Below are 17556 nucleotides of genomic sequence, written 5' to 3'. Positions count from 1 at the left end.
ATTACTACATTATTCATATCCTGTCCCTCCACCCATACCCCATTCTCATTCAACAGCTTAGAAACAGAATTCTTTTTCTTTCTAGCAGAAGCATACCTGTGATAATATTTCGTATTCGCATCTGCGCCACGAAGCCAATGCTGCTTCGCTCTCTGCCTCCAAAAGACATCTTCCTGGGCTTCTAACTGGGAGATCTGGTTATTCAACAACTGGAACTGAGCCAAAGATGCCGGATCCCTCCTACCACGGATCCGCCCCTGCTCCCTGCGGAGTCGCCGGATATGCTCACCAAACTTATGAAAATGGTCACCGCCCTAGCGCATCAGCCTATCCCCACATCGTTGCTGACAATTCAACAACCCCTCTGTCCTCCCCCCTTGCCAGGCAGTTTCCACCACTTCTCTACACCCCTCATCAAGCAGCCATGCCATCTCAAACCTGAACCTCCTAGGAATCCTTCCTCCTCCCCTTTTTCATGCATTCATATCAAGAAATAGAGCTGAATGATCCGAGTTACTAGTAATTATATTCTCCACCCCCGCCCCTCCATGCACATCACACCACTCCATCGTTGCCAGTACCTTATCTAGTCTCTCCTCAAGCCATTGATCTGTTCCACTATACTTTTCCCATGTGAACTGATACCCCCTCATAGGTAACTGACGCAATCCACAGTCATCCACAGCTTCACTGAAACCCCGGAGAAAGTTATCTGGATGTGGATTGGTTCCCCTTTTCTCATGCTGGAATAAGAGATCATTAAAATCCCCTATTACAACCCACGGAAGGGGAGATTTCCCCACCAAAGATTTAAGCAACTCCCATGATTCTCTCCTTTGACTACTTTTAGGGAAGCCATAGAAACACGTCATACGCCATGTCTCTTCTGATGACATACGGACCTCAATATCCACATGGTTTTTCGAATAGCCCAGTAGTGTAGCTGTATTATTCCTCCTCCACAACAAAGCCAATCCCCCACCATTCCTCACACTATCCACATAGAACAAACCTTCAAAACCTATCCTCACCCGCAATCTCTCTGCATGATCTCGCTTCACCATTGTTTCCATTAGAAATACAAAGTCAGGCTTCTTACCGGACACAAGGTCCACAATCTCTCGAACTGTACGTGGATTGCCCAAGCCACGACAGTTCCAACTTATCGTACTCATGATGATGGGCGGGACTGGGCTCCAGTTCCCGCCACTCGCAAGTTTTTTGACACATCGGTCATAGCCACATCCTCTCCTTCAACACCCCGGCGGCGCTTGACATTTGCCACCACTCCCTCCCCCCTCTCCCCAACCCCCATACTTCCCTCACTTATTTCCCCCTCTTCCCGCCCCCATACACCGCCACCTTCCACACCCTCCCCCGCCTCCTCCCTCACCCTTGGTTTCGGTTTCCCCCCAACCGGCACTAGCCAATTCTCCCCCACCGCCCTTGGCGCCCCCCTACTCCCCCCGGCCCGCAACCCTAGAAACGGGTGCATCTCAACCGGCGTCGGCCTCTCACGTGCTTTCAGACAGAACATGTGAACATGACCCAACATCCCACAAAACGAACAATGTTTGTGCAGCCGCTCATACCGAAAAGTTATCCAACTTACCGATTTATCGCGTTTCACTAACTTCATACCACGCCTCAACGGCTTCCCAACCGCAATAGCTACACGGACTCGGTAGAATGTAAGCCATGGTGCCCCCGCAAACCTCTCATCATGTTTCACAAACTTGCCCATAAAATTCCCTGCCTGCTCAAGTACTGTATCCGACGTATATCCCATCGGCAATGCATGCAACTGAACCCACATATCAATTGTATTCAGATCCACCTCCCCCGGCACTGCTCCGGCCACCACCTCACGGCAAACCAAAGTATTATTCTCGAAACCCCATGGACCCCCATCCAAGACGTAATCTATGTCCGTTCTATGATAAAAGACAAACAAGAAAAGTCCCGGTTGAATCTTCGTAACCTGCACCCCCCTCACCGGTTGCCATACGGATGCCATAACTTGCTTCATAAATTCCAATTTTACCAGCTTCGTAGTAAGGAACCTGCCAACAACAGCCCATGTCTCCTCATCATCAACCTGGAGTTCCCCGACTCCAACCCCCTCCGGCACGAACTCATCCTGCTCATCCTCCAAATCAAACCCCTCCCACCGTGCTGTCAACCGTTCGACGTCGCTGTTCTCCCCCGCCATGTCTGCCGCGCGTCCGTCTGCCATGCTTCACGTCAGTAACAGCCAGCACGCTCCTCGCCACTGGAAACCGACAGCTCTTGCCGTAGAAACGATCGGAAAAGTAAAAAAACTAAGTTTCCCTAGAGAGAATTCTGAAACCCTAGTTTTACCCTAGAGAGAGATATAATTGCAAAGGATTTTTTGAAATCTTAATTCTCGTGATAGTCAATATTGATTTTGGAGTGTATGATCCCTAGAAAATTTTTGGGAGCACATTGCAATTTTTAGAGATATGTTTTGAATGAATTTAGGGATGACAATAAAGAGGAACGGGGCAAAGAATATGCGTTTTATTTTTGTTCTTGAAGCTCTGCTCTATAACCTCTATTTTCTAAATTCTTTTCCCTTCTTTGTCCCTTCTCAAACTTGCATTGTGTCAAAATATTATAATTATTAATATTTAAGTAACTATAAAAAAATAAATATTAAATTCTTAATCTCTCAATTTAAGGAATGTATTTTAGTCTGTATTCACTTCTTCACTTTCAATTTTCTGTGATTCTATTCATGCCTATCAAACAATTAAATTTAAATTTCCATCTTATTATTTTCTCACGAAATTAGAATTCTTTTTCACATAGATAAATTAATATATGTACGTTGTTCATAGTTGACCGACTTATACAAGCAGACAAAAAAACCCTCACCGTCATTATGTAATTGCTTGGATCCTATAATGGCAATCGTTATATCCTACACCACGGCGCACATAGCACTGTGCGCCGCGCGCCTCCCAAAACGACGTTGTTTTGGGGTCGTGTTGGGAGGCGCGGTAGGAAGTTGCTGGGATTATGTGTATTTGTTCACAACATTATGTGTATTTGTTCATAACGTTATGTGTATTGGTTCGTACAGTTATGTGTATTTTTTATACAATTATGTACATTCTTTTTATACAATTATGTACATCCGAATCAGAAAATTTGTGTGTATAATGTTAAGAGTTGATGTGTATTATGTTAAAAGTTTATGTTTATTAAGTATTATGTTAGATTATGTGTATTATCTTTTAAAAAGAATATGTATATTTTGTTATATAATTATGTACATTCATGTATACAATTATGTGTATTCAAGTATAACATTATGTACATTCTTGAACAGCGGGTTTTTTTTTAAAGCAAAAACTACTGCCATTCACTGAGACGGGAAATTTTAAAAAAATAAAATAAATTAAAACGACGTCGTTTTGCATCTGGGCGCATAGTGCAACGCGCGCCGTGGTGTAGGATATAAATTGCCCTATAATGGGAGTAGCCACCAGCTTATGATTTAGCGTAGTGGTTGGAGATAGAAAACCCCCAAGTCAGTTGCGGCTTTTATACCAACAAAGAAACTACAATCCCCATCCCCATGTCAACAAATAGTAAACCCAGGCGTAATAGCACACCATCGTTGGTTGTGGCTTTACCGATTGGGCACCCAACATGGCCCCATCTTTCCATATTAAACCCAACATGGCTTAATTATATTGTGCCAAATATATTCTTTGTATTTTTCTTTCAACGTACAAATTTTGCCTATAAAGCACATGATATATGTTGGTGTCGAACATTTTATAGACCAATGCAATTGTCTAGAATCATAATGTGTGATGAAATCGATAATTTGAGCGATGAATATACGGGTATTAAATTAAGGAAGTATATGTTATTGGTGATTAATTAAGAGCAATGAAGCAACAATTGACGAAGAATAATTGTGTGAGGCATTTAGAGTTAGTCTAGAGTGGTGTTGTAGAAACCACTAGATGTCGATCAAACGATTAAAGGATACCTAGGTCCATAAATAAATAAATATAAAGTAATTTTTTTTTTCTAACTTAAGGTTTAGCGTAAAAGCTATTTTACAAAAATCATTATTATATTCGTCCTATTAGAGGACGGAAAGATCAGAGTTGCTAACCTCAACCAAGCAAGTTTATCACTTGCTAGGTGAGGTGGCAACAAAAAATACTATTTTTTTATTTTTTTATTGCCAAGGTAGGTTGAAAGCTTGCTAATTTAGCAAGCTTTCAATCCACTATTTTTATTGCCAAATAGCAGCAAAAGCTGCTTTTTAAATATTTTATTGTTATTTTATGGATAGCAGGGATATAGAGAAAATAGTAAAATAATTTTAAATTTGATGATGTGGATGTGTTATCCACTTTTAAAAGTGAGATACTATTACAAGGATAAGGATAGCCTTAGATACCCAAAAGCACTTGACCCATTACCTTTAAAGTAAATGTTTTTTTTTTAAAAAATCATTATTATATTCATCTTATTAGGGGACGGGAAGAGTTAGATACCCAAAAGTACCTAACCAATTGTCATTCATACTTAGACTAATCTCTATTTGCACCATACCGTCTCAATTAATGGACAAAGTGTTGTTATATTGGATTTTTTTATACGAGAGAGTGTTTTGATCTTCTGACTTCTCTTAAGAGATGATAGTGAATGTTCACCCTCGCCAACCAACCTGGTTAGATTTTACTTTGGGAAAAGAAGATTTTACCTTGTTTCTTACATTGTTTTATTGATGAAGAATTTATTCCAATGAAAAATTAAAACCTCTCAATTTAAGGAAAATGAATTCTTTGGTTTTTTTGACATTTTATTGTCCATGTCTTTAGGGAGAAAAAATACAACATAAATTCATATATTATCCTTACATATCTTTATTTTTAATGGAAATTTGAATTTTTATACTAATTATTTTTAACAAATTATTTTTCGCCAACCAATTAATAAAATCAATATTTCAAGTAAATTTTTTTTTCATGTAATTAATTTACTCTCAATTTACCAAGATTATGTGGTTCAATGGTACCCGGGTTGGACTTCCATTTAGAAGGTTGTGAGTTTGAGCTTCAGTGAAGGCGTTATTGGTTCTTTGTGTTTTAGTAGGTTGAGAAAGTGTAATAGAGCAAGTAGCATTCAAAAATTTACTCTCAATTTTTTTCACAAACCAACCATGTTGTAATAGTTTAATTTTATATCAAAATTCTTTATTTTTATTTTGCTACATAAAAAATAAATATCTACAGAAATAATACATTAAGAGTGAATATTATATATATATATATATATATATATATATATATATATATATATATATATATATATATATATATATATATATAGCGATTGTTATAGAGGTTAACGCAACATTACTCAAAAAGAAAATTATGATTTTAACAAATAAAAAGTGAAGCGCGTTATGGTAACATACAGAATGGTAGAAATTTCCATATATACATTGAGTATTTTAATATAGAAAATTCCCTTAAAATCATTTAATTTTAAATGTATATTAAAGGAAAGAAATAATCTATTAATACGTATTTATATTAATTTTTTTAAACACTCATGATTCTCTATAAGGTAGTATATCTTTTGATACTTTCTCAACATTTTTAACCCTAAAGAATCAATGCTCCTACCGCCAGGGTTCAATCCTTTAGGTGTCATCACACGGCATCAATAAATTACCAACATAGCTCAAATTGTAAATCTATAACTTTTAGGCACAAAAGGATTATGATGAGTAACCAAGCTTAGTAATCATATATCTTTGATTTACGATAAAGTTTACAATTACCACTCAAAACTCAAAAGTATTCTCTAAGTTAAGTCCATATATTATAACCCTAGCCAAAAGAATACAGCAAGCTTGTAACTACATCTATACACTATATTCCCATCTCCACCTTCCTCAGTACGTCCGCAACAGTACACCCTTTGCTAACCATCATTAATGCTCTATAAATTACTACATACTTCTGTGCCTTTAAATGCATCACAAAAAATTTCAATGTATTACATTATTTAACGGCAAAAATATTAATATATTGATTTGAATCAATATAATTTAATTTCTGCCTAGCATTTTATTTGTAAACTATCAATTTAATTTATCGTTGTGACTTAATTTGTACTCGGTCTTGTCACATAAACGTACAAGTGATCAATTAGGCCCAAGGATCAAAGTCCTAAAAATGGTATAACTTTTTTTACTTATTTGGATGCATATGGTTGGTAAGTAATTTTTTTATGAATATTTGAAAAAAAAAAGATTTTTTTCCTTTTTAAAGTTTCATTACACCAACTTTTTTGTCTCCACGTATAATTATATATTATTCGCTTTAAAAAAATCATAATTATCACTGAAAAAAGCTTAAACAAGATCCATTTTGTCATGTAACGAACAAAAAATCACAAAAAAATAAACATATATCAATGATACAATACAATAGAAATCACCCACATGAGCAACTTGTTGTTTACCTATATCACTTGATAACTCTTTCTCAAATCTCTAAACCTCTCCAAACTCCCCCCACCCACCCCCCCTCCCATCTCCCCAGGGTAGGTGTCTTTATATTTCTATAAGTTGGATGATCATTGGCTAGAAGAAGCACACAAAGCTTTCATTTGCTCTGCCATGGCGGGCTCTAATCCAAACCACCCATCCCAATTCTACTACACCCCAACATCTAAACCCAATAATCCCACAAACCCAAACTTTTCTTCATTAAAAAGAACCAAACTTTCTTACTTGGCCCTCGTCGTTATCCTCTGCTGCCTCTCGTATCTTATTGGTTCTTGGAATAGCGGCGGCGGCGACGTTACAGCCGCTTCTTCCACGTCCGCCGTCATCGCCACCGCCACCGCCACCACCACCGCCGCCGTCCCATGCATATTTCAGAAAAACGCCAGCACCCTTTTCACCACAGCCGAATCCCGGCCGTTGGACTTCGCCACCCACCACGGCTCCGACGTAGACGGCGGCGTGGGCTCGCCGGACGATGCCGTGAAAGTGTACCCGCCCTGCGACGTCAAGTACAGCGAGTACACCCCCTGCGAGGATCCGAAACGGTCGTTGAAGTTCAGCCGGGACCGTTTGATTTACCGGGAGAGGCATTGCCCGGAGAAAACCGAGGTGCTGAAGTGCCGGATACCGGCTCCGTTCGGGTACAAGAATCCGTTCAAGTGGCCGGCGAGCCGGGATCTGGCGTGGTACGCCAACGTGCCGCACAAGGAGTTGACGGTCGAGAAGGCGGTCCAGAATTGGATCCGGTTCGAGGGCAACCGGTTCAAGTTCCCCGGCGGCGGAACCATGTTCCCCAACGGCGCCGATGCCTACATTGATGATATCGGAAAACTCATTAACCTGAAAGACGGATCCATTAGGACCGCCATTGATACTGGCTGCGGGGTAATAATTATAATTATTCTCTAAAATACGTTATTTATTCTATACTTTTTCTCTGAAACGTTTGTTTAGTTAGATTGGTCCCACTGGTTTTGTAATTTATCAAAGATTAGAAAAAAAAAAATGAAAAAGGGTTTTAAAATAATACATTTTTGATGTTTTGAAGGTTGCTAGCTGGGGAGCATATCTAATGTCAAGAAATATCGTTGCGATGTCTTTTGCGCCAAGGGATACCCATGAAGCACAAGTCCAGTTTGCTCTTGAGAGGGGAGTCCCCGCATTAATCGGAGTAATTGCCTCTAAAAGACTTCCATACCCTTCAAGAGCCTTTGACATGGCTCACTGCTCAAGGTGCCTCATTCCTTGGGGCCAATACGGTGCGTGCCTAAATTTCAAACCTCCTCACAATATAATATTACAAATTACAGGACAAATTGTTACTAGAGAGCGACTTATTGACCTTTTCAATTTTAGTTGATCTGCTATGATAGACTATGTTGGGTAGAGTTGTAACTTGTAAGGGCCAAGTCTAGCACCATATTACTAGTAGAAGCCCTGTCTAGCATCGATCTCGAAAATGAGTTGTTGTATAAGAAAATAAAGTTACATCATTTGTTACGGAGTAGGTAAGCGCTTATTTAACCAGTGCTATAAGAGTTAGGGTTTGAGTCCTAGTGCGGGGAGGGGTAATTGTTGGCAAGTCCAGCCACCCTAAATGTGTGGTAGTATAAAAATTAAAAAGGATAAAATTGCAGTCTCTGCTATGATGTAGTGATAAGTGCTTGATTTGAGAGTTAGGGTTGAGTCCGTGTGCTGGGAGGTAAAATTGTTGGGCGTAAACAGTCCAACCGCCCTAGATGTGTGGTCGTATAAAGAAATAAAGTTGTACTTAATGATAAACGCTCAATCCTCCCTCAAGTGGTGGCTGCAGTTTGATCTCATTGCACTCAAAAAAAAAAACAAAATCACATTGTGGATACTTTAATTGTGCAGATGGATCGTATTTGATTGAAGTTGATAGAGTGCTACGGCCAGGCGGGTTTTGGATCCTGTCAGGGCCGCCGATCCGGTGGCGGAAATACTGGAAAGGGTGGGACAGAACCAGAGAAGATCTGAACGCCGAGCAAACTCAGATTGAGAAAGTTGCCAAGAGACTTTGCTGGAAAAAATTCGTTGAAAAGGACGATATTGCTATTTGGCAAAAGCCCTTCAACCACCTTGAGTGCAAGCAGCACCGGAAAACATGGAAGAATCCACCCATGTGCCCCGCCGGTGATCCCGACAAAGCCTGGTGAGAATTCAAATAAATGCAACCCCATATATACATACATAATATAATCTTTGTTATGGTTTAACATACAATAGATATACACTCAACCCTAGTCCAAAACGATGTCGTTTCAGTGAATTTTTTGAGTTTCTAATCTGAATATTAAGTTTTGAGTTTATAAGCATATGATTGTGCTTAGTTTCTGAACATATATTGTCTAGTTTCTAAACATTAATCTTTGAGTTTCTGAATATATAGTGTCTAGTTTCCGAATATTAATCTTTGAGTTTTTAAATATTGTCCTAGTTTCTGAACATTAAGTTAAACTTTAAGTTTTTGAACACCTTAACATAAAGCTTGTAAGTTTTTGAACATATAAATGGAAACAACGTCGTTTTTGACCAGTATGTGTGAGTCCACAATATATATAATTTGTGATGGTTTAATTTATGGTCTTAAATGATTTGAAGGTACACGGATTTGCAAACATGTTTAACTCCGTTGCCGGAAGTTTCCGGCGGCGAGGAGGTTGCCGGAGGGAAGCTAAAGAAGTGGCCGGAGAGGCTACACGCAACCCCGCCTAGGATTGCTACCGGAACAATTGAGGGAGTTAATTCAGAGATTTTTAAGAAGGATTCAGAGCTATGGAAAAGAAGAGTTTCATATTACAAGAGTGTGAATGAGCAACTGGGGAAGGCTGCAGGGAGGTATAGAAATGTGTTGGACATGAATGGTTTCTTGGGAGGATTTGCAGCCAGCTTGATTGATCAACCACTTTGGGTGATGAACGTTGTCCCTGTTGAGGCTAAGGTTAATACACTTGGTGTTATTTATGAACGTGGCTTGATTGGAACGTACCAAAGCTGGTAATATAATGTGGTTTATTTTATTCTTTTGAAAATTGTTGAATTAGTTGTGTTTAAGTGTTACTAAAGTATATATGTAGTACTTAACATGTGGTTGAATCTATGTATGTGTAGGTGTGAAGCAATGTCAACTTACCCTAGAACATATGATCTCATTCATGCTGACTCAATATTCACTCTCTACAAGGATAGGTATGTTAATTACTTTTTAAATCTTTTTTTTTTTTTCCTGCGAAGGACCTTGTGGTCTAGTGGCAAGAAATGATGGGAGATTATGCGATTGAGATCTCTGTGGGGGAGGTATTGACTCTTTCTGAATAGATACTGCATTGTAAGTGATTTTCACCTTAAGGTTTCAATAGAGAAAGATAGATATTGCATTGTAATTGACTTTCACCTTAAGGTTTCAATAGAGGTCACGAGGGAAATCCATAGTCATTATCTGATAAGGTTAATGGGATAAACTCCAATTAGCCTAGATTGTTCATAGTTGATCGACTCAAATCAAGAAGGCCAATAGGCTATTCTTGCTGGAAATCGAACTTGTAATCTTGTGGTTATTAATTCAATTCTTTGACCACCTTAGTTGGGTTATTGGTTTTGCAGGTGTGAAATGGAGGATATAATGCTAGAAATGGATAGGATATTAAGGCCAGAGGGTAGTGTGATAATTAGAGAAGATGTGGACTTATTAAACAAAGTGAAGAGGATTGCTGATGGGTTGAAGTGGGAGAGTCAAATAGTTGACCATGAAGATGGCCCACTTGTGAGGGAGAAGCTTCTTTTTGCTGTGAAATCCTACTGGACAGCCCCAGCTGCCACTAATCAATGAGGATTTAATTATATAATTGTTTTTTAGTCTTCACATTTGTAATCTCAATTTTCTTAGTTTCATTCTTTACAAGTTGTCTGAAATATAATTAACGCCCTTCAAGTATTCAAGTAGATAATATAGCTACATTAATTTTTGTATTGGAAGTGTAATTCTTTTTTTGTCCGACTTATTATGCATTGGACACATTTAGTTTATTCTAAGGGTCTGTTTGGAAACCCGAAAAATGATATTTGGAAATTATTTTTCGGGTTTTGAGTGTTTGGCTAGGCTGGAAAATGAATGGTCAAAGGAAAATGAAGAGAAGTCAATGGAAAATGTGCCCAAATTTCCGAAAAATGACTTTCCCCTTTTTTGGGGAAGTCATTTTCCATCTTCTCCACACACTTGCTTCCCTGCAACTTCGCCTCCTCCTTCAACGCAGAGACCGTCTCTACCAACAATATTTCCGGCAGAAACCTCTGCCGGAAACAACAGCTGTGTTTTTCGACGAAAACAAGACCACTGGTTTTCGCCGGAAACATTAAAAAAAAAAAACGAGAACGAGAAGAATGAAACTGTTGTTTCCGGCGGAAACAAGACCACTGGTTTCCGCCGGAAACATTAAAAAAAAAAAAAAAAAAAATAGAGAATGAGAAGAATGAAACCAGAGAGAAGTTCTCTCTGGTTTCTTCCGAAGGAAACCAGAGAGAAGTCCTTCTCTCTCTGGTTTCTTCCGTATTCTTCTCTTTTTTTTTTCTTTTAATTAATATTATTTGGTTTTAAAAAAATAAATTTTATTATAATTTTTTTATTTTAACAAAACAATTAATTATATAAAATGGTTAATTATACAATTCTATCTCATTTTTCAGAAAATGAACCAAACACACAAAGACTGTTTTCTGCTGTACTGCCAAACACAAGAAAGGAAAATATTTTTCGGAAAATGACTCATTTTTCAGAAAACATTTTTCAGAAGTCATTTTCTTGCTTTCCAAACGGACCCTAAATAATTTTGTCACAGTTTGCCCAGACTTATTAAGACAATTTTAGTCCATGAAACTAAAGGACATTTTTGTCCTTTTCAATGGTCTTCTTCATCGGCCCTTATTTTTAAGTTGACTGCAGCGTTATGATTGTATGAAATATGTATATATACACATGCCACTCGCATACACGTACACACGCACTTTGCATGCACGTTAACACGCTACGCAACTAAACACACATGCGCACATATGGTTCATGAAATAGAATTTAAATAAATTGGGCCATTGGGGTGAAGTAAATTAAAACAAAGCCATTTAATTTAATTTATTTGACAATTAACATGGTACAAGAGGTGACATGAAAGTTGACTTGTTTAAACCTCTAAGTACCCAAATCAAAAATTATTTTTAATTTGTTTTTTTGGAACAAAAATTATTTTTAATTTAATTTTTAAGAAATAAAAAATTAAATGACTTTACAAACACTAGCATATAACTCATCATGTTGATAGGTTAAAGTTACGGGAGAAGTTCAACCACTCATTTGGGTTCACCATCAATGAACCCCAACCAACATTTGTGTACCCACCGGTGGTGTTGCTGTCTATAGAGGTATTCAATGGAATGGAGTTAGATGAGCTAGTGGCGCCACATTTGCTCGCGGACAAAACAATTACAAATTAACAATTTTGGTATGTTCAATTTCATTACTTCAATTCAATATTACACCAAAAAAAAAAAAAAGACAAAAGAAAAAAAAAATAATGCACAGAACACCGCACGGCTCATGATCGAACCTGGCCCATGCCCAAGACTTGGCCCATATATTAGTCGATAAAACGATTGGACATTAGAGTGACAACAAGGCACTTCCTTAACGAAGGAGGAGTATCATGATAGTCTGCCACTCTTGACCTTCTTACCCGTGGCAATGGTGAGCCAATATGATTTGGAATATAACGACGTAAAACTATATACAATTTGAAACTGTTTTATATGGGTAACTTAGTAGTGAATTGCAAACTAATCAATGTAATCTGTACAAAATTTTTAAAATATAGATAGAATAGTTCATTATCGCCCATTTTCCTACCAACTTGGCTTCACTTCAATGTAATATGAAGATCATATCGATTTGATGAATTCTAATTTAATACACTAATAAATTCGGCAAATTATGATGTGCATCCGTATGCATTATGCATGGTGCATACGGATGCAAAAACGACGTCGTTTTATTAAAAACGCACATCTCCCCTTAAAAAAAAATCAGGTTCGATTCCCAGCAACAACATATGAACTAAAATTTCAGAATCTATGAACTAAAATTCCAGAATCGATGAACTATAATTCTATAATCTATGAACTAAAATTCCAGAATCTAATCTATGAATAAAAATTTCAGAATGAATGAACTAAAATTCCAAAATCGATGAACTACAATTCCAGAATCAATGAACTATAATTCCAGAATCAATGAACTAAAATTCCATAATCTATGTACTAAAATTTCATTATGAATGAACAACATAATGTTGTTGCTGGGAATCGAACCTGATTTTTTTTTAAGTGGAGACGCGTGTTTTTAATAAAACGACGTCGTTTTTGTATCCGTATGCACCATGTATGGTGCATACGAATGCACAGCATAACTACTCAATAAATTCAATTGATTAGTCTTCACCTCAACTGCAAAGATTACGAACATCCATTCTTCAATGGGCCGGGGTAGCGTTAGAAAGCTCCAAAGAAAAATTAAGGTTCAATTATATCTTTTCTAATTTTTTGTTCTTACATTAACCATGAGAAATTTTTTGGTAAGTTCAATTGTATTACCTCAATGTAGAACCATGAAAAATGAAGGAAAAAAAAAAAGTATATATATATATATATATATATATATATAATACTCAGAACTCGCACGACCATGACCTAATAACCTGGCCTAGGCTCAAAACTTGGCATATATGTTAGTAGATAAAATGATTGGACATTAGACCGGGAACGAGGAACCCCGGCCTAATCATGGTGACTCAACTGAACATGAACCATAGAGGCTAGACACTTTGAGAGGTTGCTCCCACACTGCCGCTGGTGAGACTCGATCCCTGGTCATTCTTCCAAAGTTTCACCTCTATGACCAGTTGAGCCAGCCATGCGAACTAATCCTCCACCCTCATATTCTTACCAGTTGTAATGGTTGATGATGATCACCAACTCCTCTTCCTTGATCTATCACTCTCATGCACTCTTTGACACCATTTTATATGGGAAACTCAGTAGTGAATTGCAATATATAATTCCATACAGATTGTAATCTCTGCCTAATTTAGAAATTTAGAAAATATAATTAAAGCACACAATTAATTCTTGTCCATGTTCTGATTTTCATAGCAATTCAAATGGCTTTTTCTTTAATGTATATTACGCATATCATATGGATTTGCTGAATCCAAATTTAACATATTAATTATTTCAACTTATTAATCTTCGCATCAAATGCATAAGTTAATAGATTATCATTTTCATGTCCACTCTTAAATAAAGTTGGGTGTCAATTCGATTTGAATGATATCTGAATTTTATTTAAGGTGTTAAAAATTTTTAGATAATGTTTATGGAACTCAATATTCAAACCAAATAGTAAGTGATATATATTCCTTTCAGGTGAAATTAATTACTTTGTGTCAGTTTGGGTATACACAGGTTTTTTTTTTAATGTTTTTTTTTTAAATTTTTTTGTATTATTTATGAATTAATATTATATACATCAACCTTAAATAATATTAAAACAACATATTATAAGTAGGAATAAGTGTCAAATTAGCCATTAAATGATACATAAAAATGCAATTGGTTCATCTAATATATTAAATTCAATTAACTCCCTAAACAAATCAAATTTGTACAATTAACCAAAGTGATTGATTCTCCATGGTTTGTTGATGACGTGGCAGTTAAAATTTAGAAATTAACTGCCTATAATTTTAAAAATTTTAAATTAAAAAATGAGTGAAAATTCCCCCCAGCCCCCCTCCCCTCCCCCCTCCTTTGTCTCCAATATGAAAGAGGGGGTGGGTGTTTTCTTTTATAAAAAAAAAAAATTAAAATTGTTTTAAAAAGTTAATATTTTTTAAAATTTTAACTACCACATCATCACTTTACATGCAATACTAATCCGTATTCACTTTTGGTCTAATTGCAAAAATTTGACTTACATCGATACTTCTCCCAAAAAGTGAAAAAAAAAATAGGAAAAATATTTTACGCTCAAAACCCGCACGACCTTAGACCGAACCTAGCCTAGGCCCAAGACTTTAAACATATGTTATTAGTTGGTTGATAAAAGTTTTGGGTCAAGTTGTATAGTGGGCCAATACTTCTCATTGGGGGAAGAAACCCACCAACGGTATGATAAGGTGCCATCATCAAAGGAGATGCCGAAGAAATGAGAGCTAGTGGAGCCACATTTTCTGATAGACCAAATGGTTGGAGTTGAGGCATTGATAGATGAACCCTCTTATTCTCATACCTATCGGCAAATCTCTTTCCCTTGTGAGACTTGCTGCCACTGGAAATATCACGTTGAATGTCATTGCGAGTCCAGTGGCGTTTGCATAACCAACAATAATACCTTGGTCGATTCAAGTTGTAGTTGTTAAAATATGAAAACTTTATATTGTTGTTAAACTAATAACCGATGACATTGTCTTAGCGGAGAAGGATGGTCAATGTAGTCGATTGCCCTCAATCGCCTAACGTGCAGCAATAGAGAATGATAATCACATGAGAATACAAAACTTAAGGGTTTTTTTTTTTTTTTTTTTTTTTTTTTTTTTTTTTTTTTTTCTAATTTTTTGTTCTTAAATCATATTGTCCTATCAATTTTTTTTTTTAAAAAATGCAAATTAAACATGAGAATAATTTTAGTAAATTTAATTACAATACCTCAATATTTCTTTAAAAAAATAAAAATTTAATGCTCAGAACCCACACGACCCAAGACCGAACCTAACTTGGGCCCAAAACATTGAACATATGCTAATAGTAGGCTCAAACAATCGAGGACATTGTCTCGGTGAAGGAGGGTCAAGGTAGTCTATTGCCCTCAACCGCCTAACTGGCGACATAAGGGATGATAATCACCAACTCCGTTACCTTATTCTATCACTCTCTAACTAATTTTATTTGAAATATAATAACTTAAAGACTCTAAATAGTTTGAAACCATTAAAAAAAAAAAAAAACTCAGTAATAAATTTCAAAGAGATTGTAATCTCTGCCTAATTTAAAAAATATAACTAAAGCAATTAATTCTTACCCATGTACATAGCAACTAGCTTTTTCTTCAATATATCTTATGCAAATCATATCCCTTAATTATTTTAACTTATTAATCTTCACATCAAATACATAGGTTAATAGATTATCATTATCTTGTCCTTTCTTAAATAAAGTTTGGTGTCAATTTGATTGAATCACATCCGAATTTTATTTAAGATATTAAAAAATTTTGAATAATGATTTGGAACTCAATATTCAAACCAAATAATAATTTAGATATGTTCCGTTCCTGTGAAATAAATTACTTTTTGATAGTTAGGGTATACACAAAGTTTTTTTAAAAAATTTTAATGGTTTTTTTTAATTTTATTATTTATGAATTAATAACTTTTATATACATCAAACTTAAAATAATATAAGAATAACATATTATAAGTACTAATAAGCAAATTAGCCATTAAATGGCACACGAAAATGCAATTGAGTCATCTCCTTTATTAAATGAAATTGTGCAATTAGACCAAAGTAATTGATACACTAGGTAAACTAATGATGTGGCAGTTAAAATTTAATAATTAATTGTCTATAATTTTAACAATTTTAAAATAAGAAATGAAAATGGAAAAAAATTACAAATTAAACATGAAAATAAGTTTGGTAATTTCAATTGCATTACCTCAATATTACTCCCAAAACAGGAAAAAAAAAAAAAAAAAAAAAAGGATAAAAGTTTAATGCTCAAAACACTCACACCTTAGACTGAACTTATCCTTTGCCCAAGACTTTGAACATGTGTTAGTAGTAGGTTGGACAAAGTTTTGGGTCGAGTTGTACAGTGAGTCAATACTTTTCATTGGGGGAAGAAACCTACCAACGGCGTGATAAGGTGTCATCATCAAAGGAGCCACCGAAGGAATGAGAGCTAGTGGAGCCACATTTGCTAATGGACATAATGGTTGGAGTTGAGGTAATAATAGTCGAAGCCTCTTATTCTTAGCTTGTACCTACTCTCAAATCTATTCCCATTGTGGGAAATGCTGCCACTGGGAATGTCACGTTGAATGTCATTGTGTGTCCAGTGGTGTTTGCATACCCAACAGTAGTACCTTGGTTGATTCAAGTTGTAATTTATACTATTAATAAAAATAAAATCATTCTCTTTAACTTTTCCGCCCAAACTAATAATAATATAAAGTTTGAGTGGTTAATTGAATCTTTCTAAAGTTAGAATGCTTAATTGCACTTTTGGATAATGTTTGAGGGCTTATTTGATCTTTTTTCCTTAATTTTTTGTTGTTCCAGATACATGTAAGAGATAGAAGAAAAGAGGGAAGAGAAAAAAGGAGATAAAAGAAGATGAGATTGGCCTGTTGAGAGGCACACTTTCAGTGAGGACCAGCTACTGATCCTGGATATTCTCCCCTTCCTTCAGACAAAAAAAAAGAAAAAAAAAAGGAGAAAAAAAAAACTGATCAAAAAAAAAAAAAGTAGAAACGCACATCATAGCGCGCCCATCAGCACGCTGTGTGTGCACTGCTCGCGCCCAGCTGGGTGCCTCCATCTACCACACGCGATTTGCTTTGCCAAACAAATTATTTCATTCTCAGGATTATCATTAGTAACAATCATTTTAGATAGGGGCATTCTATTTAATTAAACCTTAATTTTGGCATGGGGCCTTTCGATTTAGGAATAAAATTAAACCTTAATTTTGGTATCGGCCTTTCAAAAACTATGACATTTAAGAATGGATGCTCGTAATCGATCTATGCAGTTGAGGTAAAGACTGATCAATTAAATTAATTATTTATTATATTAAATTAGAATTCATGGATCGATATGATCTTCCTACTACATTGAAGTGAAGCCAAATTGTTAGG

General features: G+C 36.2%; 1 protein-coding gene across 1 annotated transcript; it reads left to right on the top strand.

The window, feature by feature from the left end:
- The first annotated feature begins 6667 nt into the window (after window positions 1–6667).
- Window positions 6668–10563, top strand: LOC109151070 (probable methyltransferase PMT15). The gene is made up of 6 exons (XM_019298980.1): window positions 6668–7456; window positions 7620–7830; window positions 8447–8744; window positions 9194–9589; window positions 9704–9781; window positions 10196–10563. The coding sequence occupies exons 1-6, from the start codon at window positions 6683–6685 to the stop codon at window positions 10419–10421; spliced, it is 1983 nt and encodes a 660-aa protein (XP_019154525.1). The 5' UTR covers window positions 6668–6682; the 3' UTR covers window positions 10422–10563.
- Window positions 10564–17556: the final 6993 nt, after the last annotated feature.

Source organism: Ipomoea nil, unplaced genomic scaffold (assembly GCF_001879475.1).
Source record: "Ipomoea nil cultivar Tokyo-kokei standard unplaced genomic scaffold, Asagao_1.1 scaffold2283, whole genome shotgun sequence".
In the NCBI taxonomy this organism is placed as follows: Eukaryota; Viridiplantae; Streptophyta; class Magnoliopsida; order Solanales; family Convolvulaceae; genus Ipomoea; species Ipomoea nil.
The sequence above is the reverse complement of the archived record's forward strand: the minus strand, read 5'-3'. Positions and strand labels throughout refer to the sequence as shown.